At 46.6% G+C, this 25,883-nt stretch overlaps 13 protein-coding genes across 13 annotated transcripts; 3 read left to right on the top strand and 10 right to left on the bottom strand.

Annotated features, from left to right (window-relative positions):
* Positions 1-20: 20 nt before the first annotated feature.
* On the bottom strand, positions 21-460 carry FSST1_007807 (transmembrane proteins 14C-domain-containing protein; the record flags this gene model as incomplete). Its single annotated transcript, XM_083224628.1, has 3 exons — positions 21-217; positions 270-362; positions 424-460. 3 exons carry the CDS (start codon positions 458-460, stop codon positions 21-23), a joined length of 327 nt encoding a protein of 108 aa, XP_083083768.1.
* Positions 461-675: 215 nt separating this feature from the next.
* FSST1_007806 (ADP-ribosylation factor 1-like protein) lies at positions 676-1,576 on the bottom strand (the record flags this gene model as incomplete). The annotated part of the gene is made up of 4 exons (XM_083224627.1): positions 676-768; positions 827-898; positions 951-1,195; positions 1,247-1,382. 4 exons carry the CDS (start codon positions 1,380-1,382, stop codon positions 676-678), a joined length of 546 nt encoding a protein of 181 aa, XP_083083767.1.
* A 124-nt stretch (positions 1,577-1,700) lies between these two features.
* FSST1_007805 (zinc-binding domain-containing protein) lies at positions 1,701-2,198 on the bottom strand (the record flags this gene model as incomplete). The annotated part of the gene is made up of 1 exon (XM_083224626.1): positions 1,701-2,198. One exon carries the CDS (start codon positions 2,196-2,198, stop codon positions 1,701-1,703), a length of 498 nt encoding a protein of 165 aa, XP_083083766.1.
* Positions 2,199-3,221: 1,023 nt separating this feature from the next.
* FSST1_007804 (cytochrome P450) lies at positions 3,222-5,166 on the bottom strand (the record flags this gene model as incomplete). The annotated part of the gene is made up of 4 exons (XM_083224625.1): positions 3,222-3,954; positions 4,005-4,775; positions 4,827-5,019; positions 5,094-5,166. 4 exons carry the CDS (start codon positions 5,164-5,166, stop codon positions 3,222-3,224), a joined length of 1,770 nt encoding a protein of 589 aa, XP_083083765.1.
* Positions 5,167-5,506: 340 nt separating this feature from the next.
* On the bottom strand, positions 5,507-6,973 carry FSST1_007803 (uncharacterized protein; the record flags this gene model as incomplete). The annotated part of the gene is made up of 1 exon (XM_083224624.1): positions 5,507-6,973. One exon carries the CDS (start codon positions 6,971-6,973, stop codon positions 5,507-5,509), a length of 1,467 nt encoding a protein of 488 aa, XP_083083764.1.
* Positions 6,974-7,418: 445 nt separating this feature from the next.
* On the bottom strand, positions 7,419-7,877 carry FSST1_007802 (uncharacterized protein; the record flags this gene model as incomplete). Its single annotated transcript, XM_083224622.1, has 1 exon — positions 7,419-7,877. The coding sequence occupies one exon, from the start codon at positions 7,875-7,877 to the stop codon at positions 7,419-7,421; it is 459 nt and encodes a 152-aa protein (XP_083083763.1).
* Positions 7,878-8,527: 650 nt separating this feature from the next.
* On the top strand, positions 8,528-9,361 carry FSST1_007801 (BTB/POZ domain-containing protein; the record flags this gene model as incomplete). Its single annotated transcript, XM_083224621.1, has 3 exons — positions 8,528-8,562; positions 8,616-8,742; positions 8,792-9,361. The coding sequence occupies 3 exons, from the start codon at positions 8,528-8,530 to the stop codon at positions 9,359-9,361; spliced, it is 732 nt and encodes a 243-aa protein (XP_083083762.1).
* A 2,005-nt stretch (positions 9,362-11,366) lies between these two features.
* Positions 11,367-12,949, bottom strand: FSST1_007800 (alcohol acetyltransferase-domain-containing protein; the record flags this gene model as incomplete). The annotated part of the gene is made up of 2 exons (XM_083224620.1): positions 11,367-12,822; positions 12,885-12,949. 2 exons carry the CDS (start codon positions 12,947-12,949, stop codon positions 11,367-11,369), a joined length of 1,521 nt encoding a protein of 506 aa, XP_083083761.1.
* Positions 12,950-14,502: 1,553 nt separating this feature from the next.
* Positions 14,503-15,090, top strand: FSST1_007799 (uncharacterized protein; the record flags this gene model as incomplete). Its single annotated transcript, XM_083224619.1, has 1 exon — positions 14,503-15,090. One exon carries the CDS (start codon positions 14,503-14,505, stop codon positions 15,088-15,090), a length of 588 nt encoding a protein of 195 aa, XP_083083760.1.
* A 174-nt stretch (positions 15,091-15,264) lies between these two features.
* FSST1_007798 (major facilitator superfamily domain-containing protein) lies at positions 15,265-17,067 on the bottom strand (the record flags this gene model as incomplete). The annotated part of the gene is made up of 7 exons (XM_083224618.1): positions 15,265-15,465; positions 15,525-15,759; positions 15,811-15,977; positions 16,024-16,287; positions 16,336-16,719; positions 16,765-16,858; positions 16,910-17,067. 7 exons carry the CDS (start codon positions 17,065-17,067, stop codon positions 15,265-15,267), a joined length of 1,503 nt encoding a protein of 500 aa, XP_083083759.1.
* A 750-nt stretch (positions 17,068-17,817) lies between these two features.
* FSST1_007797 (M20 family metallopeptidase) lies at positions 17,818-19,215 on the bottom strand (the record flags this gene model as incomplete). Its single annotated transcript, XM_083224617.1, has 4 exons — positions 17,818-18,065; positions 18,114-18,244; positions 18,293-19,074; positions 19,129-19,215. 4 exons carry the CDS (start codon positions 19,213-19,215, stop codon positions 17,818-17,820), a joined length of 1,248 nt encoding a protein of 415 aa, XP_083083758.1.
* An 894-nt stretch (positions 19,216-20,109) lies between these two features.
* FSST1_007796 (Zn(II)2Cys6 transcription factor domain-containing protein) lies at positions 20,110-21,870 on the top strand (the record flags this gene model as incomplete). Its single annotated transcript, XM_083224616.1, has 4 exons — positions 20,110-20,161; positions 20,235-21,066; positions 21,115-21,436; positions 21,481-21,870. 4 exons carry the CDS (start codon positions 20,110-20,112, stop codon positions 21,868-21,870), a joined length of 1,596 nt encoding a protein of 531 aa, XP_083083757.1.
* Positions 21,871-21,929: 59 nt separating this feature from the next.
* FSST1_007795 (beta-glucosidase) lies at positions 21,930-24,461 on the bottom strand (the record flags this gene model as incomplete). Its single annotated transcript, XM_083224615.1, has 6 exons — positions 21,930-22,844; positions 22,894-23,296; positions 23,344-23,738; positions 23,786-23,943; positions 23,994-24,305; positions 24,371-24,461. 6 exons carry the CDS (start codon positions 24,459-24,461, stop codon positions 21,930-21,932), a joined length of 2,274 nt encoding a protein of 757 aa, XP_083083756.1.
* Between the last annotated feature and the right edge of the window lie 1,422 nt (positions 24,462-25,883).

Genomic DNA, 25,883 nt, shown 5'->3' with positions numbered 1-25,883 from the left:
AGTAAAGATACAATGCTTGCTCAAACACCGTATCGGAACTCGCGGAACTTCTTCTGATAGTAATACGTGGCAAGTCCACCAACTGCACCGAGAAGAATAGGAACAGGTGCTCGGCCACCAGTCTTGATGATTCTGGGAACAGCGGATCCAGTCAAGAGAACACTGTTTGCCAACGCAAGCTCAGAACCGTAGTCCTTGTTGTTCTTGAGAAGGTATCCTGTCAAACACATGTCAATGACAGAACGAGAACTGACTACTGCAAAACTTACCAGCATAGGCATAAGAAACACCCAGTCCAACACCAGCCACGAGAGAAGGAGTAGAGCGCGTGCGCATGTAACCCGCAGTGCCACCAGCAGCCACTGTAACAGAGGAGGGCCAATTAGGACACAAGCGAATCTTGAGGGTCAAGTGAGCACTTACAGAGGGCGGCGAGAGTGAAGGAAGGGTGCTCAGCCATTTTGAATGTGGTGATTGGAAATAATGACAGGAATGGGGTGATTCTTTTGGTGGTGACGAGATCTCAACCTCGCTGACCGAGGCCGAGAATTAGTGGATCTATTCCGCTGATTAATCGGGAAATGATGCGGAATAACGTTATGCCTCTTAGCTCAGGGTACAAAAATAAATACCCTACTAATTTCGTCTCCTATGCTCCTCTCTCCTTGAACCTTCTCATTGCGACGGGTTTGTACGCACAATTCGTCGCATCCACTCAAGTCCCTCGACTAAACCCTCGCCGGTAATGGAACTCGTTGCGATAATGCGCTATTAAATGCCTGTCAGCTGGCAACTCTTCTAGGAACTGACAGAAGAGAACACGAACGCATTTTCTAGTTTTCTCAAGATCCCCCTCTATCTCGAGGCACTCAATGAGTTCAAGTACACTTATGGCTTTCTATTTAACGTCAATGCTTCTTTAGGGCGCCATAGTGTTTCCTTATACTCACAGGATTGTCTTGCTTATTTGCAAGAATTAGAACAGGCTGAGGATCAAGCATTTCCTCTCGTAGTACTTGCCACAACGCCTCCCTAGTCTCCTCCATGTTCACTCTATCTGTGCTATCGATGACAAAGACAATTGCCTGCAATCTGAATAGAAGTTTTCTCCATATTGCTCTCAGTTTTTCGTTTCCAGAGTAGTCAAAGATGAGGTACTTTTGAGAACCTTGAAAGAAGCATGTGGTATTGACAGCTAATCTGACGTTAGTATATCAAGTGGATCCAATAAAAGAGAAAGACAGACTGTCCGTTAGTGGTGGTGTCGGTTTCTGGCCTCGACTGAGTTTGTGGATTATAGCAGTCTTGCCAGCCGAGGGCAGTCCAACGACACCAATGTTGATGAGAGGAGGAGTCCACAATTGAGATATAACAGCGCCCATGATGTGATACGATGCGAAAAGGTTGACTGTTTCGTGTTGATTTGAAGGATTGTGTTTCGATGTTATTGCAATTGCGACGCCTTGTCCCTTATTTAGGCAACATGTACACGCTGCAAAGAATACTCCGCCACCCTTAATCATGGTTGAGGATACTAGGTCTTACGGCAGCGGGGACCTGAGGGGCTGAGTAGCATGTCCTTAAGGTGTTAGTAGTCCTAGGAAATACCAGAGATGAAATTAGTAGGATGGTTTATAAAACTTAATGTAGATTAGAATATTTAGCTTTATAGTGACCATCACCTACTATACAAAACATTCTCAAGCCCAAGCAATATCAGTAATACCAGTAAGCCCCTCTCGACAATGCCCATTCTTACACCCCTCACATAAAGCTCTCTCGTGCGGCCCCTTGGAATCGCCTCCTCCCCAAATCGGTCTTTCCATCTCGACGCCATTCCACTTCTTGATACGATACGTGACCCTGTCAACGTACGACTCTTCGTTGAGAGTCGGTTCACCCAAGCTTTTGCATCGTTTGCAGCGCTGGTGATATACGCGGGCGTTATACCGATCCCGAGAGTATTCGCGAATGGTGATGGCGACTTTCATGCTTGACCAGCCATTTATACTGCACTTTTCGTTGTTGCACGTGAAACGGCCCATTATGTGGGTGTCGTATTCTTTGATTTTTGAAAGATCGTCGTCGTTGGTATTGAAGGTATAGTCGATTTGGACTTCGTCAAGTTTGTCTGCCACTTGATCATGTAGGTCGGGGAACATGGACCATGTAGGGCGTCGTCTTCTCGGTCGGGGCATTGTTGCGATACAATAGGCAAGATTGTTTTGGTTGAGAAAAAGAGGGGTTTGTAGTATCCTATATCTGGCACGAATGTATATCTTGTGTAGGTACGCGAATGTGGAAAGAAAACACAAAGTCACCTGTGAGATGGACAAGACATTCATATAGGAGACGGGCCAACAGCTCAACTGGCACACCCAACCCCAGGACGCATGGCTGCCTAACATTTTTGCTCATAGTTCAACGTATTGTGAACAAGAGCGACTCGAGGAAGGGTTTTAGACAAAATGCTTGTGCTTACAGTTAATGCTGCTCATTGGTAGGGCATTTGTGGTGGTCGGCCTCCTACATCAGCCATTCCCCACTCGTACCTTGCCATGAGCTGTCACGGCAGCAACATGCTTGTCAACATCCAACCTTGGTCGACTCAACAAGTATTAGGCCGGCCTCCCGCATTTCACTCTTCCAACAGTACGTCGCCATTTCTAGACCGCGAGTGTAGCAGCGATTAATGCCCCACTCAGCAGCCCGGATCTTCAACCTTAACTTTATAAATAAAAGCCATCCGTCCTCGTTGCCCCAAACCTATGAGACGCTAGAGCATCAGTGAGTGTTCAGCAGAAATCATATGACGTCTGGAACGGCCTTTAACAAACTGATGAGAGCTATGGGGTTAAGTTTATTATTTCCAGTGGGCTAGGCAAGCTTAGCTGTGGGAGCGTTGTTGTCCAAATGGTTTTGAGGTTCTTACCTTGCTGGCATTACGGGGAAAGATTGGTATAAAGGAAGCATTTCACAATTCCCCCTTCTACACGCAAGATACCCAAATTAAAACAAAGCAAATAAAATATCATATTCCTCATCTAACTCACAATGCCACGTACGTAAACCTGCAACTAAGGTATCCGGTGATACTCCATACTATTTCAGCTATGTATACCACTTGATAACTTGCGAAAGAGACGTAGAGAAACATATGGACAGGCTTTCTTTCGTCTATAGAACACGTTGAGTGGGAGTTTGATCTGACCCAACTTCTATCATAGTTGTCGCCTTCTAATTCGAGCAGGGACCTTGCCCTTCGGAGGAATTGTACCGAACGGGAAATAATCCATATTCGGTCCAATCTTGGCCGCTGCTTCAGGGTCGATGAGTTCGATCTCGTAAGCTCGCAGGGCCACTGCAACACTTGCCATGAGTTGTTGCTTAGCGAAGAAGCGACCTGGGCACATTTTTGTACCGCCACCATAGGGATAAAAATATCCTTGTGTCCCCTCTGTAACGACACGTGCTTTGCGATCATCTTCTGGTGTGCGCCTGGAAGTTTCTGGCGAAGGCTTGACGTCGGCGCTTCGAACTGGACCACTAGTTGGATCGTCTTCGTATTTGAGGAACCGCTCGGCCCAGAATTTGTTTACAGGGTGCTCGTCGGACCCATCTGGGAGTGTACTCCCAGTGTTCCAAAAGTCAGGATCGTGGCCACCGACCCAGGATGTTGAAAGCATGCCGACGCCTTGCTTCATCTGCCATTTTCCGAATTTGAGATTGGGTATGAGTGACGACCGGCCCACCGGTGCTGCAACGCGAACGCGAAGGATCTCAAGATAGATCGAGTTGAGAAGGGGTGCAGAGTAAAGTCTGTCGAAATCAAAAGACAGAGACTTCTCATGGAAAGAAGGTTCCATCTCAGCCCTGACTCTATCAGTAAGATCCTTGTCGAGGAGTATGCTCAGGAGCATCCACATGGCAGCCGGAATGGCATTAGCATTGACCCTAGATATCATTAGAAGAACGTCATCACTCTGTGGACTAAAGGTACTCACGCCCACACCAAGCCCAAGTCAAGAGCAGCGCCACCTCTTTGTGAAATCCCAATATTCTTGAACATCTCTTGTCTCGTACTCATAAGCCTGGCACCGAATTCCGGGGTCCAATCCTTCTGAAGAAGCTTTTCGTCTGTAAAATCAAGAGTTTGCTGCCCGTATTGGTGATAACGGAAGAGACATTCCAGAAGACGGTCTCTGGCTTGGTAGCTCCTGGGAACGACCCATCGGGGTAATCTTTTGAAAAGATTGGGGAGGTGATAGTCAAAAGACCAGAATTCTTCGAGAAAGTGCGGAGAAAGCTCGAGGAATCGCTCACCGCACAAGGCTACCACCGCGGCGTGAAGAAGGTGATTCTTGAACCAGGCGTAAAGATCATCGACCTCAACCCATTCACGATCTCGAAAAGTTGTGTCTTGAGCAATATGATCTGAATAAACCTCCAAGAACTTTCCTGTCATAGTGTTGAGAGCACTCCCCGACAGAAAAGTGTTCAACTGGCGATGTTGCACAAAGTGAAAGCGCCTCGTTTGCTCAACATGTTCCCAACCAGGCGCAGGCTTTACGTCAACGCCAGAATCGTCGCCCGCGTAGATGTCGACATCAGGCTGAGGAAGACCGAATGCATCTCGAACAGTCATGATACCGAAAGTCTTGGTAGTGAGGTAGCGAGAGGACTTGAAGAGTTCGACAATTGTTTGTCCATGGGGAATAAAGTACATTTGCTCTGCGCCCACGAATATTCGAAGAGGGACTTTACCAAACTTGCGCCTATCATGTATGAGAAATAAAAGAATGCTTTTTGAAGAGATCGTAACCTACAAAATGGAGAATAAAAATCGTTCTGTATCATAAGCAAAGCCAATCGTGTTTCCGACGAATGGAATCCAATAGGGAACTTTCGGTGGCTCTCTCGCTACTGTCCCATCGCGATAGCCTGTATTTCCGATCACAGTGAAGACATAGGTTACGATAAAAGGCAGAATGAAGAGTAAAATGTACATGCCGTATGAGGCTGTATTGAAGTATAAGTCTCGCTCAACCGAGACCAATGTGGTGGCGTTCATTGTGTAACGACGACGGTTGAACAAAGGTAAAGCGACGACGAAGCTGACAATGTCGGAATTGGCAATTTTGATTGAGCGTAAGCAGAGGAAGACATAATTGGCTATATTTGGGGCAGTCAGGGATGTATGCTAGGAAGGGCTAAGCGTGCTCCAAGATCTCAAGAGTTGGCGCCTAGAAGTATGGAAGACGATATTAGCAGGTCATTTTATGCCTCTTATGTACACCATAGTTATTAGACTGCGTATTGTTTTACCCAAAGGCTCAAGTAGCTGCTGCCCACTAAGCGTGATCCGAGATTATGGTCGCTGTTCCTCTATCAATAGGCCAAGGTCTCAGCAGCCTCAAGACTACTCGTTTGCCGCAAGCGAAATCACCTTGATGTATCTAATGAATTTGATTAATCCAAAGAGATGGCCTGTAAGGATCAAACAACCTCAGCGCTGAATCTTGCCAAATATAAACTCAACTCCTCGCTCCCTGGCTAAGTCTTTTACTTTCCTGATATCCCCTACCATAGCATCGTCCAATAATCCATCGGAAAAATCGATAGTCTTGAGCTTCTTCAATCGTCGCTCTGGCCCGGTCTCCTCAAGTAGCGTTCGCATACAAACCAGTGCTTGGTCGCGGTCAAATTCAAATCTCTTCAGAATATCGCCCGACAATTCCTCTACCACATATTCCAACTGTATCCGTGCAGAGTGTAGCTCTTGGTGGTAAATTGTGAGATGCTCAAGCGACTCAGGAAGTCGGCCAGGGTTGAACTTTGCTGTCGTGGGATCATCTTCGTCTTCTCTCTGCAACAAGTGTTGCATGGGAATGCCGGCACGTTTTAGTCTTTTGAACGCCCTGTAACATTCAGGCAATTCGTCTATATCCGAATCCGGAATCCACTGGCTGTTGTCGTCGTCTTGTATAAATAGACTTACTTCTTCAAGGGTGGACGCGTGCTCGACAAGAGACCTAGCAAGCATAGTGCTGCTCCGTGTGCCTATTTCAGAACACTCCAGGTTGAAGACTTTGAGATTTTTGCAAACGTGTAGGAAGCTCCTTATCCCTGAGTTCGACAGCTTTGGCTCCAACATATGAATTGATTCCAGTGATGAAGTTCGTTCTGAAAATGGCATCGAATAATTGTTCTCTGTGGACAAAACCATATAACTGAGATCTCGCCCCTGATCGTCGCCGATCCACGAGGTATTCAGTCTCTTCAAATTTGGGAAATTTAGAAAGGGTGAGAGATGTTTCACATGTATTTCGCCCTCGACATCCCAATACCAAAACGCCAACGTATCTAGTTTCTCCAAAGGCCAAGACGAAGCTGCCTTGGGATCAAAAGAGGCAAAACGCAGAGCCAGTTGTTTGGCAAAAACCAAGATAAGTAGCCGATAGTCCTTATCGCCTCTTCTTTGGGGATATGATGGGATTGTCAAGCCAAGGCTAGTCAAGTTCGTTGCCCAAGCCAGCACGAGGACAGCTATGCCATCGTCCCACCCCTGGCGAATCTTTTCACACAGATCTGTAGAGCTAGAGAAGTCCGGTAAGGTCTCCTTGGCTGCCTTGGCCAACAATTCGAGGTTTTCCGGTCGTATCAAACGACGAGGAGTTTCTTTGCCCGCGTCGCATCGGATCCAGTCAAAGTTCAAGCTCCTGACTTGCAAACGAAGTTCAGGCCACCTTAGAAGCTCTAGCGCGAATCGGCTGATCGACGTAAGTGAAGGGGATGCACCGTGGATGCTGAATAAGCCACAATCGCTCCAATGGCGGACTCGAAGAGGTGTTGCAATCTCGCAGAACCGTTTGTTGACAAGGCGGACGTCGAATATGTCAATGTAGTAATGATCAGCCACATAAATAAAGATGTATTCCAAGATCTCATTTGGTATACTTGTGATACTGGCCATGGTGATGTAGTGAATTGCGGCCTAAGCATAGTCCCATAACGGAGGAGGAATGCAGGTTTTATCAACTGCTAATTATATAACTAGGCAACAGTGTGTTATCACGTGGTAAGCTAAACCTTTCTAAAATAATGCTAGTCGCTTATATCGCAACATAAAATCATCAGGGTATCGGAAACGTTGGCCGCTAGAAGCATAAGAAACGAAATCGGTCGGCAAGTTTATGATACTTAGACATAGGCTAGTTGTTATCATAGTCTCAAGTTCCAAGTTCAACTTTTCTGCTACCCACTAGAACGGGTATTTTCTGGAATAGCATAACGACTCAACAGCAAAATTGTTATAAGTATAGCGAATCAAAAACTTCATATCTCTTTATTTTATAAATAATCTAGTGAATAGGTTTAATGTCATGATCGTTTTGTTTTTGGAAGTGGTCTAATACAGCTCAAAGCCAAGACTTTTCCACCATCCTGCGCACTCCATCCATATCACAAAACTCAACAACGTTGCTGACCTTGGAGCCGTCCTCATTGAAATCCAACACCCAGGAATGTTCCATCGCAACCACCTCTCCGTCGTGAAATTTTACATCCGTTACAGTAGTTGCTGCTGCTTTATAAGCCTCGGTATCTATAACAAGGTTTGCGATTCGAGTCCCTGTGACCAGGCTTTTTTTCATGTCTTGAGCCACTGCCGCTTCGTAGGCCTCATTGTTCAATGTGATCACTTCGGGAGCTCCGACAAGCGCCATGACACCGGTTGGAAGGAATTGGCGTTTGCAGCCTTCAGTGACGTCGCGGTTGATGATGGATGGGTCATTTGCTTCGCCGCAGTCCTTGTAAGCGCCCAAGAATTGTCTTGTTGTTTGTTCAATGGCCATTCTGAGTTCTTTGACGGAAGACATTCTGGATCTTGTGATGTTGAGATTGTGTAGCGAGGAAAGTTGAGTGAGGATTTGAACTATGTGAAAAAACATGCTGACGTTCTGTTGATTTTATATCTCTCATCTTCGGCTCACATAACGTCAGCTGACAAAGGTCTCCAGATTCTGCAATCCTTCGGCGCCTTCATGGCCGAGTTGGGCAAGCACAGTAAGCTTGATAACATAAAGACAGCACTCATGTCTTTGAGACGACTTTTTCCACATACGTTTCACAGGGTTAGTATGTAGAAATGGGTTGGTCGCTTTTTAGATAGCGTTTCATTCCATTGGTATCTATCTTTGAAGTAGTCGTTGCGGGAATAGCTAACATTCGCCCATATTACCAGCCTGTCGGTTACCAAATGACTTGAAACAGAAAAGGATGACGGCATAGAACACGACATGTCACCCAGCGGAATGGTCTCAAACTCTATTGCCAGTGGCGTTAACAGTTCACCGCTAATCGGACAATTAACCGAATCACGCGTCCAATTCATGAATCAGGTACCATGTCAATGATGGGTACTTAAGAACAATGAAAAAATTGCAACCTCTTAGTTTATCCTCTTGTCCGACCTCTCTTGATTCTAAACGGGAGTAGTTGTGTCTCTTCGTTTTGCACTCTCACCACCATGGACTGTCACAAGACAAGAGCACGCATAGTCGAGTATGAGATTAACTTTCACTATAAGTGAGAACGAGAGTTGACTTACGAAACAGGGCTCGTAAAAAGGGCGAATTTACGGACTTTACATTCATTTGTGAGGGCGGAGACATACAGGTTCACAAAATCATCGTATGCAGTCAGTCTCCGGTTTTTCGCGCAGCATGTGCTGGTCAGTTCAAGGTACAAAAACCTTGCTAAAGAGGCTGATCATTAGTTAACAAGTTCTTAGGAAGCTCTGTCTGGAACATATGACCTGATGTCTGATCATCCCGACATGGTTCAGCTCATGGTCGACTATCTCTATACAGGCGATTACTCGGTTCATATGGACGTAGACAACGAAGACGCAACCTGCACCTCTTCCGCTCTTTCAACACATGCAATAATGTACTCACTAGGTGACAAATATGACATCGAAGGACTCAGAAGTCTATCGACTAAGAAGTACTGCTCAGAATTGCATGGTAGCCTGAGCACCAACGACTTTTTCTCGTCAATCCCATATGTCTACGCTTTGACACCCGAAAACTCTAGAGATCTTCGAGACCCGGTCTTGTCGTTCGCCCGGAACCTGTTGGGTGGTGAAGGGCCAACAACCTTGGGCTTTGTCCAAGAAGCGATGGACGAGTTGTTCATTGAATGTCCGGAATTCGTGAAAGAGCTTTTGTATTCTTTACTACAATCTCCCTTGATGGGTTATTGCCCTTGTACTGGGACAAGAGACATGGTGTCTATTGAAGCAAGAGAATGCCATTGTAGGAAATGTGGTAAAAGCGGTGCAAGTCTGAGACGACCGTAGGGGAAAGTGGAATTTTACATGCTTGCATAGATACGTAGAACTGCGAAGGATGGGGTCTTCTTTCTTCCCCTTTCTATACATAACACTTCGGAAACACAAATATTCTTACACATGCATTGCCAGAACAGAGGACGTACTTGGTTGATGGTTTTGGCTTCCAAAGTCTAATGACGAATTTTCAAGCTTACAGGAGTGTCAAGAAAGGCAGAGCAACCTTATTCTCACACCAATACTTGGTGGTTGTGCACGACTTCTAAAGTCTAATACCGACTTTTTCCTCGCTCTCAAGCTTTAAGTCACAAAACGTAGGCTGAAGTAACCTTATTGTCAAACTATAAGAGCACTGTGAGACCTGTTAATCAGTTTACTACTTCTTTCTTTGGCACAACCAAAGAAAACGCCACTCTAAAATCGACAGTTAAGCTTGAATACTGAAGTATCAAGCCGTCAGTCAATTTCCCCAGCTTGCCGCACGCTGTAATCCCAGTTGCCGATACCAATCCTAGTTACGACACCGCAATGCCAGAACGCAAGAGCTTACAGAGGAAAGAATGTATATACGTGCACATTCTAACCTTCAACCGTGCCTAAATCTGTTTAATTTTCTAGGTTTTGTACATAACAAGTTCAAGTTGTGCAGATTGTCTAGAAAGTTATTTAATAAAGTTCTCTTGGAATAACTCAATTTCCCAATATATACGTGACAGAGCAGCGACCTAGGTTAAGACAACATTAACTTAACTTTATGATGTATTTGAATCATAAAAGAAGTTTCTGATAATCCCCAGATATGTATATAACGACCGATTCATTCCTCGCCTCTCCAACTCATTCCTCACTTCCCCTTACCCCTCTTGCTTTCTACCATTGACCTTTCTTCTGCTTCAGACCAGATAACTTCATCATGATGTGGACGATTATCCTTACTGCCGTCGGCGTTGCATACGCTGTGGGTTATATTTGGGCTTTCCATTATACTGCACGAAGAGTAAGAGAGCTATGCCAAGCGAGTCGACTTTAGAAGCAGCTACACGAACAGATGGGCCAACTCCGATTGCAGAAGCTATACCACAACAATCTCCCTGATACTCGAGTCTGCTGCATATCAGTTTTTCCATCACCTTTCTTCTTTCCCTCCTCGGTCCTTGCTATTTTCTTTACTACTTTACCAAATCGTAAATCAACTCCTCATCATCGACCTCTATCGACATCGAAAAGTTCCACACCTCATACCATGAAGATCGGACTTGGGAACGTCTCCTCCAACTGGCATACACTTGGCCATTGACAACATCGAGCTATGTGCCACTTCAGCTATCGGAGTGACTCCAATATACCATTAGCACTACTGGTGCAACGTCATCTATACTACAACAAAGCTCAGGTTCTACACGTCAGCTATTAACAACTTCATACATCTTCGAAGGCTTCAATAATTTCCCACTTCAACACTAAATGATTTGTACCGTATCTCTAAGGATATTCCAATTTGGAGACAGCCCAGAGATTTCAACACGTTTAGACAGGTTTGCCGCTTCTATACGGCTGCACTCGTGGTTATACTAACTCGATGTGTGCAGAGATGCGTCACTGAAACCTTTTTGGAACCTCCGGGGAGTTCGCAATGACTTTATTCCTCAGTCTTGTCTCGTTCTTCTTACTTCTTCTGGTCGGGCGTTCGTACAAATGATGGGTGTTACACGAGTGGATAATTTTGTTTGTCTATGGAAGAGATACGGAAGGCCCTGGTGTGAAACATCAAATTCATTGTCAAATGTATCGAGATAGTTGTCACTGGCGGACGTATAATTCACATTATGGAATGGAACATGTTTTCAGACGTCTGATATCTATGGTGCGTCCCCTACAATGGTGATTGTCCTACACTTACATATATACATTACCAATCCAACCTTCAACAATTAGGTCTATCTACTTTCACTGCCATCCCCGATGGAACAAACAGTGGGAAGGCTAGCCTCGCGTATCTCTCCCGCTATCCAGTTCACACGGTGAAATTGATACAACCATCCCGACCCAAACCATTTAACCACGTTTCGAGATCATTGGAAACACCTTCAACCAACCCATCATCAACTACTCCAATCTGCCAGCTACATGAAAGAGTGAGGCCTCTACCTTTGACTGAAATCACGCTGAAAGTCAAGGCCGGTCCAGTCACAGATACACTTTGGGTAAATGTAGCGTCCTCCAACTTCCAGCAGTCCCTAGTGCCAGTATCACCTGGCAACTCTCCTTGTATGACTCCCAGGTTGCTGACCTCCCAGGAGTGCGTACGTGTCTTGGAATTTTCCTTGAGATACGACTTCCAGTCAGTGATAAACTTGGCAAGTCCGATTGTATCATTCTTAGGGCCAAGCTTCAACTTGGCGGTCAATCCTTCTCTTATCGACTTTGATACAGACCAAACTGTGTCCTCGATCTTCTTGTTTAGCTCACTATTCGCTTGAGCATCGTCAACCTGTTGCCTGATTGTCGCAACAAGACCTGGCTCAAAGATATAAGGCCAATATACTACACTATTGATAGCTGTCTTTTTCAAGTCCACCTTTGCCATTCCTGGTGGTTGGAACTGTCTCAAGCAAACAGGTGTCCCGCATGAAAACGCGCGAGCTTTATCTTTCGCGAGGCGGGTTGCCATTGATACTGAGATGAGGCTATGCAAAAGCCCAGTCAATGTCGTTTCCTGTTTGCGACAGGCGTCTAGTACAGGCTTCAAAACATCATTCGAAAGAGTGGTCAATTTGAGACGAGTCTTGAATGGCTCCATTGTAATTGGTGCCCAGTCCGCGGTTTCAGGTTTGGCGGTTTTCGACTGCGATATTAAATCTTGGCTGAAGGTAGAGAAGATGAAGTTCAGCGAAACTGGGAGCTTGAGTAGATGATGCAGTGGAGGCGTAAAGTCAGTAACTGGCACTTTGAAAGATCTGTCTTTCAAGGTGATGGCATCACCGTCTGCCTCTTTGTTGAGGCAAGCGAGGAGACTGTCATGAAAGAATCTCCCACTTTTCCCATCTCCTACTGTATGATCCCAAGCAAAGACGACATCGACAAAATCCCCTTTTTCTGATTTCAAAATTGTTGCTCTCCACTGGGGTCTTGTCTCCAATTCAGTATACCGTTCATTGACCTGCCAGTCTAGAGCAGCATCAAGTACTGTGTTGTAGTCCTCTCCCTCGGAGATTGTCTGCCACGTGATGTGGTTGTTGAAGTCAATATGGTCCAGTCGAACCCAGTATTGCTTCGTTGAGGCCTCATTAATTCGACCAACGGTAAAAAGAGGATGCTGAACAATAGCACACGCAATTGCGTGCTCGAGTTTATGCTCAAGTTTTGTTTCAGCAGTAGAACCTTGGAAGCTCTCTGCTACATGGTAGCGGCAAGCTAGCACGCATCCAACATAGATGCGTAGTGAATGCCCAGCAGCTTGGAAGCCTTCGCTATAGTTGGCGTTGACTCGTCAGTTTTAGGTTTGGATCAAGCATGCGTCATTGATACGAACATTGGGCTTAGTTTCCTTAGCACTTTGCTATTCTTTTGGGTTTGGTTTTTACGAAAGCGGTTCATCTTGAATAGGTGTTATTTTGATCTCAGGTAAGGAATAGAGCCAAGCTCTCAATCATTTATTCTTCTCTAGGACACAAGATGCAATCTTAACGAAATGGAGGAATTGACCCGTCTTACGATTAATCCCTGCCCAGGTCAAATTTAGGCGGAATTAATGCCTGTTTGTTTGGTGATGAATTTTAGGAGCCAAAATTCTTAGGGTGCTGGTACAAGTTTTATGCTATTGATCAAAGTCACCTCATCGTCAATAAAAACGTTTCGTTGTCCCTACCCATGGATGGTGTTTATCTCAATTTCATGTATTTACTGTTTAAAATTCCGTAAGTTTAGCTACGAGTGGTCGACCTAAAACCTCGACTGCCCTGGCGTCGAGTAAACGAAAGATGACCAGGTTCAAGCGATTGGCACCTCCATTACAGGGGTCAAGGCGCTGCGCCGTACGCTAAGTTCTTGGGCAGAAGTGGTGAGTCTGGGCTTTGAACCGGTACCCTAAAGAGGACAATTGAACGACATGATGTATTCCACCTCGTAGCCAAGATCATCTGCTGGTGGTTATGACAGACAATAGTATAGAGTAGTACCTATTGTATGATTTATAGTTTCGGAACCACGTGGTTCTTGTGATGGTGACCGATGGGAACATGGGTTTTCATGTCCACAATACAGTCTAGTCGGGAGCCATCAGCACGAAACGAGGAGCCTGACATGCTTGATGCGTTGAATACGAGAGCGAAAACAGCCGATATTATATACGTAGATATAGTTGTCGCAAGATCATCTTACCGTTGGCTCAACAAATCGCTTCCGGCTTGACAATAAAGAGTCAGGTTTTGTCCCGACATCTCATATCTCACTGTGATAATTGATAAGAGGCTGACAGCAACTGCGCCTCGCGCTCATTGACCAACCAAACCAGCCATTCGGATTGACCTTCCTGAAGGATCAAGCTCAGGAACTAAAAATAACATTGGCTTAATCCTTGACGGAACTTACCTTTTCCTCCCGGGCCTTGAGGGATGGTAGTACTAGTACGAGAGACAAAATAAGTTAGACAAAATAAGTTGAGTTCTGACCTACTCTTAGGCTGGATATTTTATGTTAGATCCTGACATGTCGGCCATCCCACTTCGCTGGCCACGAGTCATTGGCGCGGAGATGGCTGTCTTCAGTCTTAATACCCCACAGCCGCTGTCAAATTAAACTGATGCATTTGGCACTCAATCTGACGGAATTCCCTTTGTCTCGATTACATCACATCTTTCGAGATATTCCCCCGTCAGTCTTTGTTATCACAACAGCTGATGCTTACCAACAAGCTACTAAGCGTCTGTCTTTTTTGGTGTTTTGGTCCCTCTTTGAAGTCACTGACTGTGGATATGCGACACATGCACTGGGACCAATAAACCCTGGCCTCTCCTCTCGGCAGCCGATCCGGTACGTACGTCAGACGAAAGGATTCCACAGTCGGCCGCCTCAGCTCTAGGTCTCGTCAAGAGAGACCCGAGGTTCTGGTTGATCATTTGGTTGACGTATCATTAGTGATATAGGCGAGCATGCGCTCGCAGCACCATTCTACCGTCACAATCCCCATTCCGCGCCATATTCCACCCCAGGTTGTCCTCGACTACATACAGACATATGAACCCATCCTTCGGCACAACCCTGGCATGGTATCATGGTCGCCATCCACCTTAAACTATGAAACTGTCATTCATGACACCTTTTTCGACGCTTCGGACCCCAACCAGAGCCTTCGCTCCTACGAAGCCTATGAGATCGTTAGGCTTGGTCCGGGGGTGGAAAGGGATTGCAGATGGCCTATCATTTTCCAGAGAGTACCTAATGGAATCGTGTCAAGGACCGATGCGCCTGCAAAGGTCATCAGCTGGACTCAGTGGTATGTGAGAGTGCGACAGAATGAACAGGAAGTTACCAGTATCGGTACCCCTAGTACATCGACACCGTCGAGCAGCGGGGACGAAGAGTGGGAACTGTATGGAATTGTGACGCTCGAAGCCCATCGAATGTTGATACCTTGGTGTAAGGGAAGTACACGCCTCTACCAGGAGGCAATCGGACAAGGAATAGTGGACGATGTCTGTTCAAAGCATAGTGCCGAATCGTCAGGAGTAATATCATGACCATGGTAGTGGCGAGATGAAGTATCACGAAAGCGAGCTTGTACATCTCAAATATGAAAACCCTGTCTTCAAAGGGTGAATCAAGGCCCAACAATAACTACTATATCGCCAATTTATATACAACTGTGCCTAATCTTGGTGGCCAGATATATCTCGCCACAGCGCCTGCGCGATTTAATACACGTAGCGGAAGTTGAGATTCTTCCTGTCAGTAATGTCCGAAAGCTCAAGATGATCCATCCTACCCTCCTGCAGATCAATGCTATTCTGTTGTAGCTTATCACGTCGCTTATTCTCACGGATGATCGTGAATCGCAGTAGGAGCATCGTCAGCGTCGAGACGCCAAAGCAAATCGTGGTCGCCAGGAAGCCGCTCTATATTGATATCAGTCGTATTCCACACGAGAGAGTTCAGTATAGGTAGATTGACTTACGGGGTAATCTGGAGCCTCTGATGGAAAGAAGAGAAAGGGCCCAATGATGTTGCCTGCTGTATAAGCCATGAACATCATAGCAGACGCGACACTCTTTTTAGTGAAGCCAGCGACGTTTGAAGCCACCATAGATAGTGCGATGGGAAAGCCAGCTGCGAAGGCCACGAAGACCCAGAGACCAAACAATTGGCTGCCTTGGTTGGGTCCGTAACGAACAAGGAGGGAACCAGTAAGACTACAACAGTTAGCTGGCAATGATAACACAGAGATCGGCGATATTTTCTACCTGATCAAGCTGAGACATGCGCCGATGATAGTTCTATAGCCATCAAAGCGACTGCAGAGATATGTTGATCCAAGTGCAAAGAATGCAAGAATGGCACCCATAGGCATGTTGAGGAGATACACCTCGAGTCTACTGAAGCCAAAGCCAGCCATGACAAGACTGCTGAACTTTGAAGAAGTCAGTATCATCTTGGTCTCGAGGGTGTTTACTCACAGTAGTATGGGCACCATTGGGAATGCTAAAGGTAAGTTGGAACAGCATCAAGAGGAGAACATTGGGATCTGTGATGACCTCTCGAACCTGATCCCACTTAAAGTTATTATTCTTCATGCCAGTTTGGTTGCTTCGGATTCGATCGACCGCATCAATGCGCTGCTGTTCAGTGAGGAAGCGCGCAGTACTGGGAGTGTCGGGCAGAAAGATGGCCAGTACGATGGCCCAGACGAGAGTAATGAGACCGAAGATAATGAAGAGCCACTGGAAGAGTGTTAGTCATGTTATAGATGGATAAGCCAATACACGTACTCTCCAAGCAGCTATGGGACCTCCGATTTGTGCGATCCCATAAGCCAATAGGCCACCCATCATCGTAGCAATGGCGTTGCCCAAGAACCAAATTCCATGCCTGAAAGGCTGTTCTTCTCGAGTATACCACATTCCAGTGATAAGAGAAAACCCCGGTGAAATCGAAGCTTCTGCTACACCAAGGAAGAAGCGTGCTACGAGAAGCCCTTGGAAATTCTGGACTGCAGCGTGACAGCACAGCACGATAGCCCAGGCCAGACTCGAGCCAGCCAGATATCTTCCGAGTGGCAGGCGGACCATCAGAAAGGAGGCTGGGTAGCTGAAAGCAAGGTAACCGAAGTAGAAAGCACTGCTACACCAGCTGTATCTCGATCCGACGAGATCCTGATAGTGTCAGTAGAAGACTTGAAAGTTGGTAAGGGCACTAACCAAGTCGTCGATTATTCCCATGATCGAAGAGAAGTTCAGTGACTGCTTGTCAAGAAATTGTAGTGTATAGGAAACAAGGAGTAGTGGCATAAGACTGGAATGACTTGTTAGGTTCTTTTCACCCATAAAATAGCTGATTACTTACCATATGTCAATTCTTCTTAATACCTTTCGACCTCGTGCTCTATTGTCGACGCCTTCTTCGGCAACTTGTATCGAGCCCTGGAGACTCAAAGTCTCGCCCATCTTGGCATCAAGATCTTGATTGGGGAGATTGGTCTTGTCTGCTTTGTCTGCTGTCATATTGTAGATATATAATGGATGTAGTTGTGGTTAAAGAGGCGTTGTATGCCTAAAGCTGGGGATTGAAGGCTGTTAAGTAGACGACGGCATGTACCAGGTCGATGATCTAGACCAGATGGCGTTGTTATCTCTCCTCAATTGATCAAGACATCTCCACCCCCGCAAAGATAGTGTATCTGTCGCCCTTGGAAGAGTCTGGGGTTAATCACGCCTCGTCACTCCAGATATCGCTTGAAGCATTGCGATCAAAACATAAAATCTCTACCCGTCTGGAAGAGCCGTTCCTCCAGCTCGGATATCATGATAGTATGATTGGGCAGCTCGGCAAGGGAAGATTGTTTACACATAGATTGTGTCGCTGGGGACGCCGATTGGTCAACTCGGCTAATCAGAAGCAATCTGGAGGTTCCCCGATGATGAGGCTCGGGGAGTCGCTTTGCAGTAAAGCCTGTCTACCGGACCCGACTCATTGGGAATGTGGTCCGTGATGCGGGGAGCGGCATCTAGTTTAGCCCAGTATGATTTCTGTTCCTCGGCGTGCTTTTGGTTTTGTATGATGACGATGGCTCAATTGAGTTGCAACGTCATGACTTGTGACAACGTATTTGCCAGGGTTAAGATTGACGACGGCAGTTGCTAAAAAGCACTCTTGAATGGTAGATGTAGAAGAGGCCACAAATCCTATGACAACATTCAAAGTTCAGAGTCGTAAAGAAATACGCTTTTATTTATGAATACATTGCGAGAGCATCAAAGTCTATATCCAATAGGTTCAACATCTTGCTTAAACTCATCCCTTGCCTTCTCCAATAGCTCAGGCTGTAGAAGCAACTCGCAAGCTGTGGCTGCCAATCCCTTTCCACAATCCAAAGCTCTAATTAGGGCTTCCTTTGTTCCTGCGGCATCAGCAAATCTAGGTGTGTGAGGTTGGACCGTGGGGTCTTCAGTTCCGATGGAGAACATGGGGTGGATTCCTGGTAGACAATATGATACGTTGCCTAAACTGTTAGATCATAATGGTCAAGTAATGTTGATAGTAGGCTTACCCATATCTGTTGATGCGCCCATTGGTGGCTGATTCGCATCGTCGATAAAGTCCCTCCCAAAAGCCTTCATGTGCTTGGTGAATTCTGTTGACATGGAGATGTTCGGTCGAAGTTCCATGTAATCTTGATCACTGTATGGGAGTTAGTACCGCCTTGGTAACAATTACAAAAGAACTCACCTGTCACATGTGCACTTCACATCGCATCCTGTTGCCATAGCCCCTGCCTCAAAACACGCCTCGACCTTTTTAGAAATATCCTTGACTTGCTCGACGCCCGCGGCTCTCAAATAATACTCCAGATCAGTCGAGTCAGGGATGATATTTGGCTCCGAGCCACCGCTTCGGATGACGCCATGTATCCTTTCTGTGGGCTGTATTTGTTGCCTTAGGAGAGATATGTTGACGTAGGACGATACCACAGCGTCAAGAGCATTCTTTCCATCCCAAGGCGCACTTCCGGCATGGGCACTTTGCCCTGTAAATGATATCTTGAGTTGTCTTCTTGCGCTCGTTTTGGCAGCAGAAACACCATCAACGGTATCTGAATCTGGAGGCGAAAGTCTTCCCGTGGGGTGAGCCATCAAACAGGCGTCAACACCCTCGTACGCACCAGCCTTGATAAGATGCACCTTTCCGCCGCCGCCCTCTTCGGCAGGAGTTCCGAGAAGTCGCACTCTTCCTGGAATGTTGCTCTCGCGCATCACTTCGGCTGTCGCTAAGAAAGCAGCGATTGAGCTCGTAGCAATGAGGTTGTGTCCGCAAGCATGGCCGAGACCAGGAAGTGCATCATATTCAGCATTGAAGACGATGAGCTTCCCGCCTCTGCCGCATTCTACTTGAAAGGAGGTTTGGATGTCGTATGCATGTCGCTTCACATTATAGCCGAGTTGTTGCATGAGATTGCAGATATTGTCGTGGGCTTTGAACTCTTTGTAATTATATTCTGGGTTTTCGTGGATCTGTCTCGGTGTCAGAGACGTAGTCTAAAGACTACAGGGATTGTGGTAATGTACCTTTTTACAAATCTCAGCTAGATCGTGCTCATGATGTGAGACGGATTGCGAGATTCTCTCATGAAGCTCTTGAGTGGAAAGAGACATTTTGTAATGATAAAATCGGTAGTCAATAAATTACCGGCGATAGTTCATTTTGGGAATAAGAACGGGCTTGGCTTTCCCCTTATATGAACATTAATAACTCCCTTCTTTTAGCTCTCTTCCCCACGGTTCATAACCTCGCATAAGACAATCCCCCATGCGTGGACTATCGTTACATCACAGGTGCTACCTCGTTAAACGCTCATCCCGTGCGATCCTCTGTCAGAATCAGGAAACTCCGAGAGAAGGAAATACTGCTAACTTGTTACTTCTTTTGGATAAAACTTCTCGCCAAGCTAGTGGAAGAAGCGAGGGACAGACGGTTCAAGGAGAGGGGGGTCTGTGCCAAAACAGCCGAGCGAACCAATGACAGGCTGGGAGTCTGAGGTTACTTGGCTTGAGGCTGAACTGAACTGTTGCGTTTTGGGCTGTAAATTTCATGAGTCGGCAAATTCGACTCAGAAGGGAGTATCTTTATCCCAAGCAAATCACCAGAGATCCACGATGACATTCTGGGCCATCTTTGAACTGACCATATTGCAATCGTTCCAGAAAGAGAAATTCTTACCAACGTTTCTTCTCCTTTTCAACCCCATACGCAACGGAAAACCCGGATATGACGGAGTAAGCTAAACTATCCCCGTACTAAACTCAAACTCTATGCTTCGTGTGTATTCCCCTGTATCCTAAGCCAAGATTTTCCTTACTCCGATTTTCCGTTATCCAATCTTACTAAACAAGCCTGCAGAAAATCTGCAAGCCGAGACTCGAACGCCCGCAAGTAAAATAAGCAAATATCGAAGCTTACCATCCCATCTCTTCAATGCCACCAAATGAAACAGTCATCGAGTCAGGCGCCTCGTCCTCCCCATACTTCCACGACTCAAAGTAGTTGGTATGAGCTCAAGCTCCCCTGTCGCCGATCGGCGAAAAGCGAGGTCCAAGAATGGTGCGTGCCGTGGCATTGTTGTTGTCCAATGGTCCGTCTTATTTCCGATATCACTGCTAATTTTGCTTTCTAGGCTGCTTGACGTGTCGCATCAGAAAGGTCAAGTGCGACGAAAGCAGGCCAGTCTGCAAAAGATGCGAGAACAGCCCCAACAAATGTGAATGGCTTGAGCCGGGACAATCGTTGAGTGCAAGGGGACAGCCCACTAAGAGTTTTTCGAGTCCTGTTGGCTATGGAAGTCCCAGACTCATTGCGTCGAGTGAATCGCCAAATACAAATCTGACCCCGACCGACTCGGCAAGCCCAGCCGACTTCCACTCACAAGGGAGTAGTCGTGAATCACCACGACCCTCTCTATCAGCAGCCCATATTGCCCTTACCAACTCGCTTCATTTGAGCTCCGAGGATCGTGCAGCGTTTGCGTATATTCCTGGCTCAATATTAGTCTTGAGCTATGGGAAACTGTGGCCATGGAGTAACTTCTCATATATCTACACGCACATCGCGAGTCAATACCCCGGGGTAATGAGAAGCTTTATTGCAGTCGCAAACATGGAGCTCAGAGCAAAGGATCTTCTCACTGCACAGGACGCTATCGACCCAGCTGGGGCTTTGGAAAGGGCAAGTCGACTAGGGTCTTCTGCAACCATTCATTATGCCCAGGCTCTGCAAGATTTGTCGTCTTTACTAGATCATATCTGTCAGACAGCAGAACAGAGTTGTGATGTCGACGCCCTGTTCACTATGTGGTTCCTTATTCTGAGGTACGAGGCTTACGATTCAGAAACCATTGGATCATCTTTATTGCATCTCGAAGGAATTAGGTCTTTCTTAAGACCATATCTACAAGGAGATAGACAGAAGAAACTCCCTTGTGTAGCACAGGCAATGCTGCTATACACTCTGTAAGTCAGTGACCAAAGCTTACTTTCGCGCATACTGACAAATTCCAGGTACCTTGATGCAGATTCGGCTACAGGGAATGCCAACAGCGGCCAATTCTGTCTCGACTTTCTCTCCCGTGATGCTCATGAGTACATTTCCCATGAACACCTCTTTCTTAGCGTGAGATCAGCTCTTCCTAAGATGTGGGGTGAGCAATATCCTGTATCCGAACTTCTCGATGATCTAGAAAACTACCGCCCGCTACGTCTCTATCATCTGTGCCAAGGAGCCAAGTTGGAGCTTCTCAGGCTTGCGAGATCAACGACACATGATGGATCGGAGGAAGGCAGTCTGGAAAAACTCTGGCGACATGTTGAGCACTTCGGTGATGTATGGTAATGCCTGAAAACGAAGACTTTGACTGACGGTTATAGGAATTTGTAGATATCTTACTCCTTGCTAAGAAAACCCCCAGTTCGGGTGGTAAACGTCTCATGTGGACAGTCTATGCTGCAGCCCTCGACTTCCACGCCCTTCAAATCCTATGTTCAAGCCTAGACACATACCATGAAACATCTTTCAAGCCCGAAACTTGTCTCTCATATATCTTCACTGTGGCGACCAAAGCATTAACCGAAGATCCACGCCAAATTTATCGTTTCATGTGGTCACTTTCTGTAGCATTGGGGAAAGCACAGGGGCATAGTAGCCAGGCTTGGTTATCTACACAGCTTGCAAGGGCGCGGGTTTTGTTGCCACGATTTGGCGTTCCGGGGTTAGTTCTGGAGCAATGCAGCGGACTTCAGATAAGTAACGAGGGATAACAGAACCTCGGTTGTGTAAAAGTGTATTTATTCTAGTTCTATTCTTGAAAGTTATCGACTTAACCATTGATGGTAAAGGATTCCGTCAATGGGAGATTGCGACTGCTTCCGCCGACAAAGATGGTGTAGTTGCCAGACTGCAGTACCCAGTCCTGCTTGACGACATCCCAAACGCTGAGATCTCGTCTCGTGATCTCGAATGGAACCTCAACGGAGTCGCCCTTGTCCAATCTCACCTTTTCAAAGCCACGGAGTTGCTTGGGTGGGCTGTTGGGTATAGCAACGTAGAGTTGGGCAACCTCTTCGCCACTTCTCTCACCGATGTTGGAAACCGTTGCTTGAACAGTGGCATATGTTTCCCAGAGATCGCCAGTGGCGGCAGAAGAGGCTGTCTGACCAACCTTGACGGATAGTGAAGAGTAGTCGAATTTGGTGTAACTCAAGCCAAAGCCAAACTCGTATCTCGGTGCGATATCCCGATCATCAAAAGAGCGGTAATCAAGATAGACACCCTCCGTAAAATCGCACTGAGGATCAGTACTATCTCCTTCTCGCTCACAGGGCTCGTATGGTGTGTAGTCGCTCTCGTTCTTCGCAATAGTGTAAGGTAGCTTTCCCGAAAAGTCGGCTTCGCCATAGAGCAGTTTCACCAGTGCTTCACCACTATCTTGGCCCGGAAGATGAGCGATGATGGTAGCCGTGATATTGGGATGCTCGATCCACTGGTCGACCAAACGAACACCAGCCGCATGAATGGCTACGATAGTGTTTGCGCACTTGGATGCGACGTTGAGAATCAGACCATCACTGAAGTCGTCATGGAGACCATCTCGATCCCAACCTTCTGTCGCCATGGCGTTGATAAAGACAAGGCAGACGTCACTTGCGCCGTTAACATCCGGATCAGGGGAAGAGAGATCCCAGTTGACCCAACCTCCGTCTTTGGAGGCTCTTTGTTGAATAGCACTGAGGGGCTGGTTCATGTTAGACAATGGTTAAGAAACTTTGAAAGGATAGACTCACATCGCTGATGTATGGAGGTGAATTGGCAGCAGCTCTTCCACCAGAGACAATGGTTCCTCCTCTGGCAGCTTGATCGAAGTGATGTTCATCGCCAAGAACAGCTTGTCCCATCTCTGGCGAAGACGCATATCCAAGTTCGAACAATTTGCCGGTGTTCTTGGTCTCTGCAACCGTGGCATCATATCCAAAGACAGAAATCATCTTGGGGTCCTCCTTGAAAGGAAGCGCGTTGTTCTCATTCTTGACAAGTACATGTCCTGCGATGGCGCCTTCGAGTAACGTTGGTCGTGATTCAGGAATTCGAGCTTCTACCTGTTCGTGAGGAAGGGAGAGGTTCTTCATTCCGATGCCGGGAGTTGGAAAGGCGTTGTCTTGGCCAACGAGATACCAAGCAGCGAGGATCCTGGAAAACTGTCAGCAAGAGTAAGCTGAATTGTGAGCGATACAAACCTGGTAGCCATATCAGTAACTCTGTCCTCTTTGACACTACCATTCCCGACCGCCATGGTCAAGTTCTCTCCCCAGAATCCCCCCATGGGCATGACCATGTCGAGTCCTGCATTTGCGCTTTCAAGGTTGTGCTGGGCATTCCAATCCAACAGTACAAACCCGTCGAATTCAAGTTCAGACTTGAGAATTCCATTCATCAACTTGCTGTTCTCACAAGCATAGGTGCCATTCACGCGGTTATACGCGCACATGACTGATGCAACACCTGCTTTGACGGAATCGACGAAAGGCCAGAGATAATACTCGTGAAGAGTCTTGTCATCAATGTTGGAGGAGACTGCCTCGATGCCGTGATATGGGCGACGATAGGTCTCTTGTTCGTTTGCGATGAAGTGCTGTGGGTGTCAATCTTGAAGTTTCTCTTATTGGGGGACCTGCTGACCTTGACATTGGCGATGACTCCAGCGTCCTGGTGTCCGATGATGGATTCCGCACTGAGTTTTCCTGTGAGGTAGGGATCGACTGAGAAACCTTCCCAATTGCGTCCACCAAGTGGTGTTCTTCCCAAAGGTCCAACATTGGGGCCAAGCAGGACATTTACTTGAAGGCTGTCAGCATCCTACAGCAGTCGTTTCCTGCTGACGACTCACCTCCTTTGGCCTTGAACTCCTTTCCCATATAGTAGCCCCTCTGGTACGTCAAGTTCTTATCCCAACTTGCACCAACATGCAGGGCAGATGGGTACGAATTTACAAGGTCGGTTGCTCTAACGCCATTACCAGCATCGTGGAGGCATAATCCCGGCCATCCTAAACGCGGTATCGTTCCAGTGTTACCAGCGCAGACATTGTCGGCAGCAAAACCACGCGTCACATTGACTTTTTCTTCAAGCGTCAAATGAGCGACAAATTCTTGGGCTTTGGAGTAGGCGCTCTTCCAGATGCCTCTACCTTCGCCTTGTGCTGTATTTGGAGGTTAGCTTGGCGGCAGTCAGGGGTATTTTGGTGGGTTAAGCTAATTGACTTACGCGATGGGTACTCTTGGTGGGTAGGCTCAGCAGGGCGCGATAAGACTCCTGTCGCTTGCAAGGCAAGACACAATAATTGAGAAGGCCACATGATGAGTGTCTTTGTCAAACTCTCATAACGTGTGTATTGATGATGCTGAGTACGTGCTTGTTATTTATCAGTGCACTTGCTTCAGTGCTTTGTCTCACGCTCAACAAGATAGCCGAAGGTTAACCGTTGATCCACTAACGTAACGTCACAAACAGGGATTGTGGAAGCTCCGTCAACTCCAACAGGTCTTTATCCCAGTCTCTGAACTCACCGCCAAGTAAATTGGCAAATCGGAGGGCTCTCCGATGGTACAAGGTAGTACTCATCAATTGATGATCCTCTCCAAGTTGCAACCCGGGCTGCCGGAGTCTTGAAGGAACGAACGAGCTTCCCCGCAATCAAACGACTGATGAGATGTTTCCATGCAATTGTTCTGGTTCATGTTGTCAAATCCCAGTTTGGAAAGTTCCTGAGGCATCGCAGCTCATTCACATGATTTGTGGACTGACTCATACATGACAGGGAAGGCCGAGAAGAAACGTCGAAGAATTGACTTCAGTAAGTGATTCACTTCAACACGTCCCTCCAAGTCAAATCCGATATCGTCAAACAATGCCTTGTAAGTGTAATACAGAAGAGTGTCCAAGAAGCAACTCACCTGCATAGTTCAATTGCGAAGCCTGGGATCACATAGTATCATCATATGTAGAACAAACATTGTGACACCGCCATTTTGAACCACTCGTTGTATTCTTACGACTCGAATAAAGCGGCAAGTGAGGGTTCCAATAAGCAAGAAGCTGACATGCTCCATCGCTGGATTACCAAACTTGTCGGAAAACCGAGTCGCGAGCCGAACATCTTAAAGCTGCCAAGTTTGATGCCTTAAGACGGACATGGGATCTAGAAAAGGTTGAAAAGAAGTTAAAACGATACAAGAGAGAGGACTTTATCTTGAAACAAGAGAAAGTCGAGCTCAATAAAGAAAAGGCCAGTCTTGTGAAACAACTGGAAGAATGCAAACCTGAGTCGGCCAAACAGAAAGTGTCACAGACACAGGCATCAACGCAAACCGAGGCGGAAGTTCAAACTATCAGTACTATAACAGAAGGAAACCCCGTCACTTTTACGGATTGGGAAGCAGAAACTATCAGCCATGCAGCCATTCAAGACAATGGTGAGGTATCAAAACACGAAGAAGAGAAAGATCCAGGACATCAGCCAAACGAACCACAAGTGGACCGCCAAGAGAGCGAGGAAGACGGGGGGAAGGCTCTTCTAGTGCTAGATTCTACAGACACTTAGTAAAGAGCAACTTCGGAGACTTTTAGCCACCAACAGTGGTGCGGCCCCAGCTTTGTCAACCCAAGTGGACAGGCAGTTGTTTCCGACGAATCGCGATAAACCTCCGTGGCTAACTACCAATTTTCAATATTTCTGTATAGCTATCACAGTTTTGGATGTGTTAGATGGTAGTTAATG

This window comes from Fusarium sambucinum, chromosome II, assembly GCF_050947815.1.
Source record: "Fusarium sambucinum isolate potato_lamoka chromosome II, whole genome shotgun sequence".
Taxonomy (NCBI): Eukaryota; Fungi; Ascomycota; class Sordariomycetes; order Hypocreales; family Nectriaceae; genus Fusarium; species Fusarium sambucinum.
Note: the sequence above shows the minus strand (reverse complement) of the source record. Positions and strands in the feature narration are given on the sequence as shown.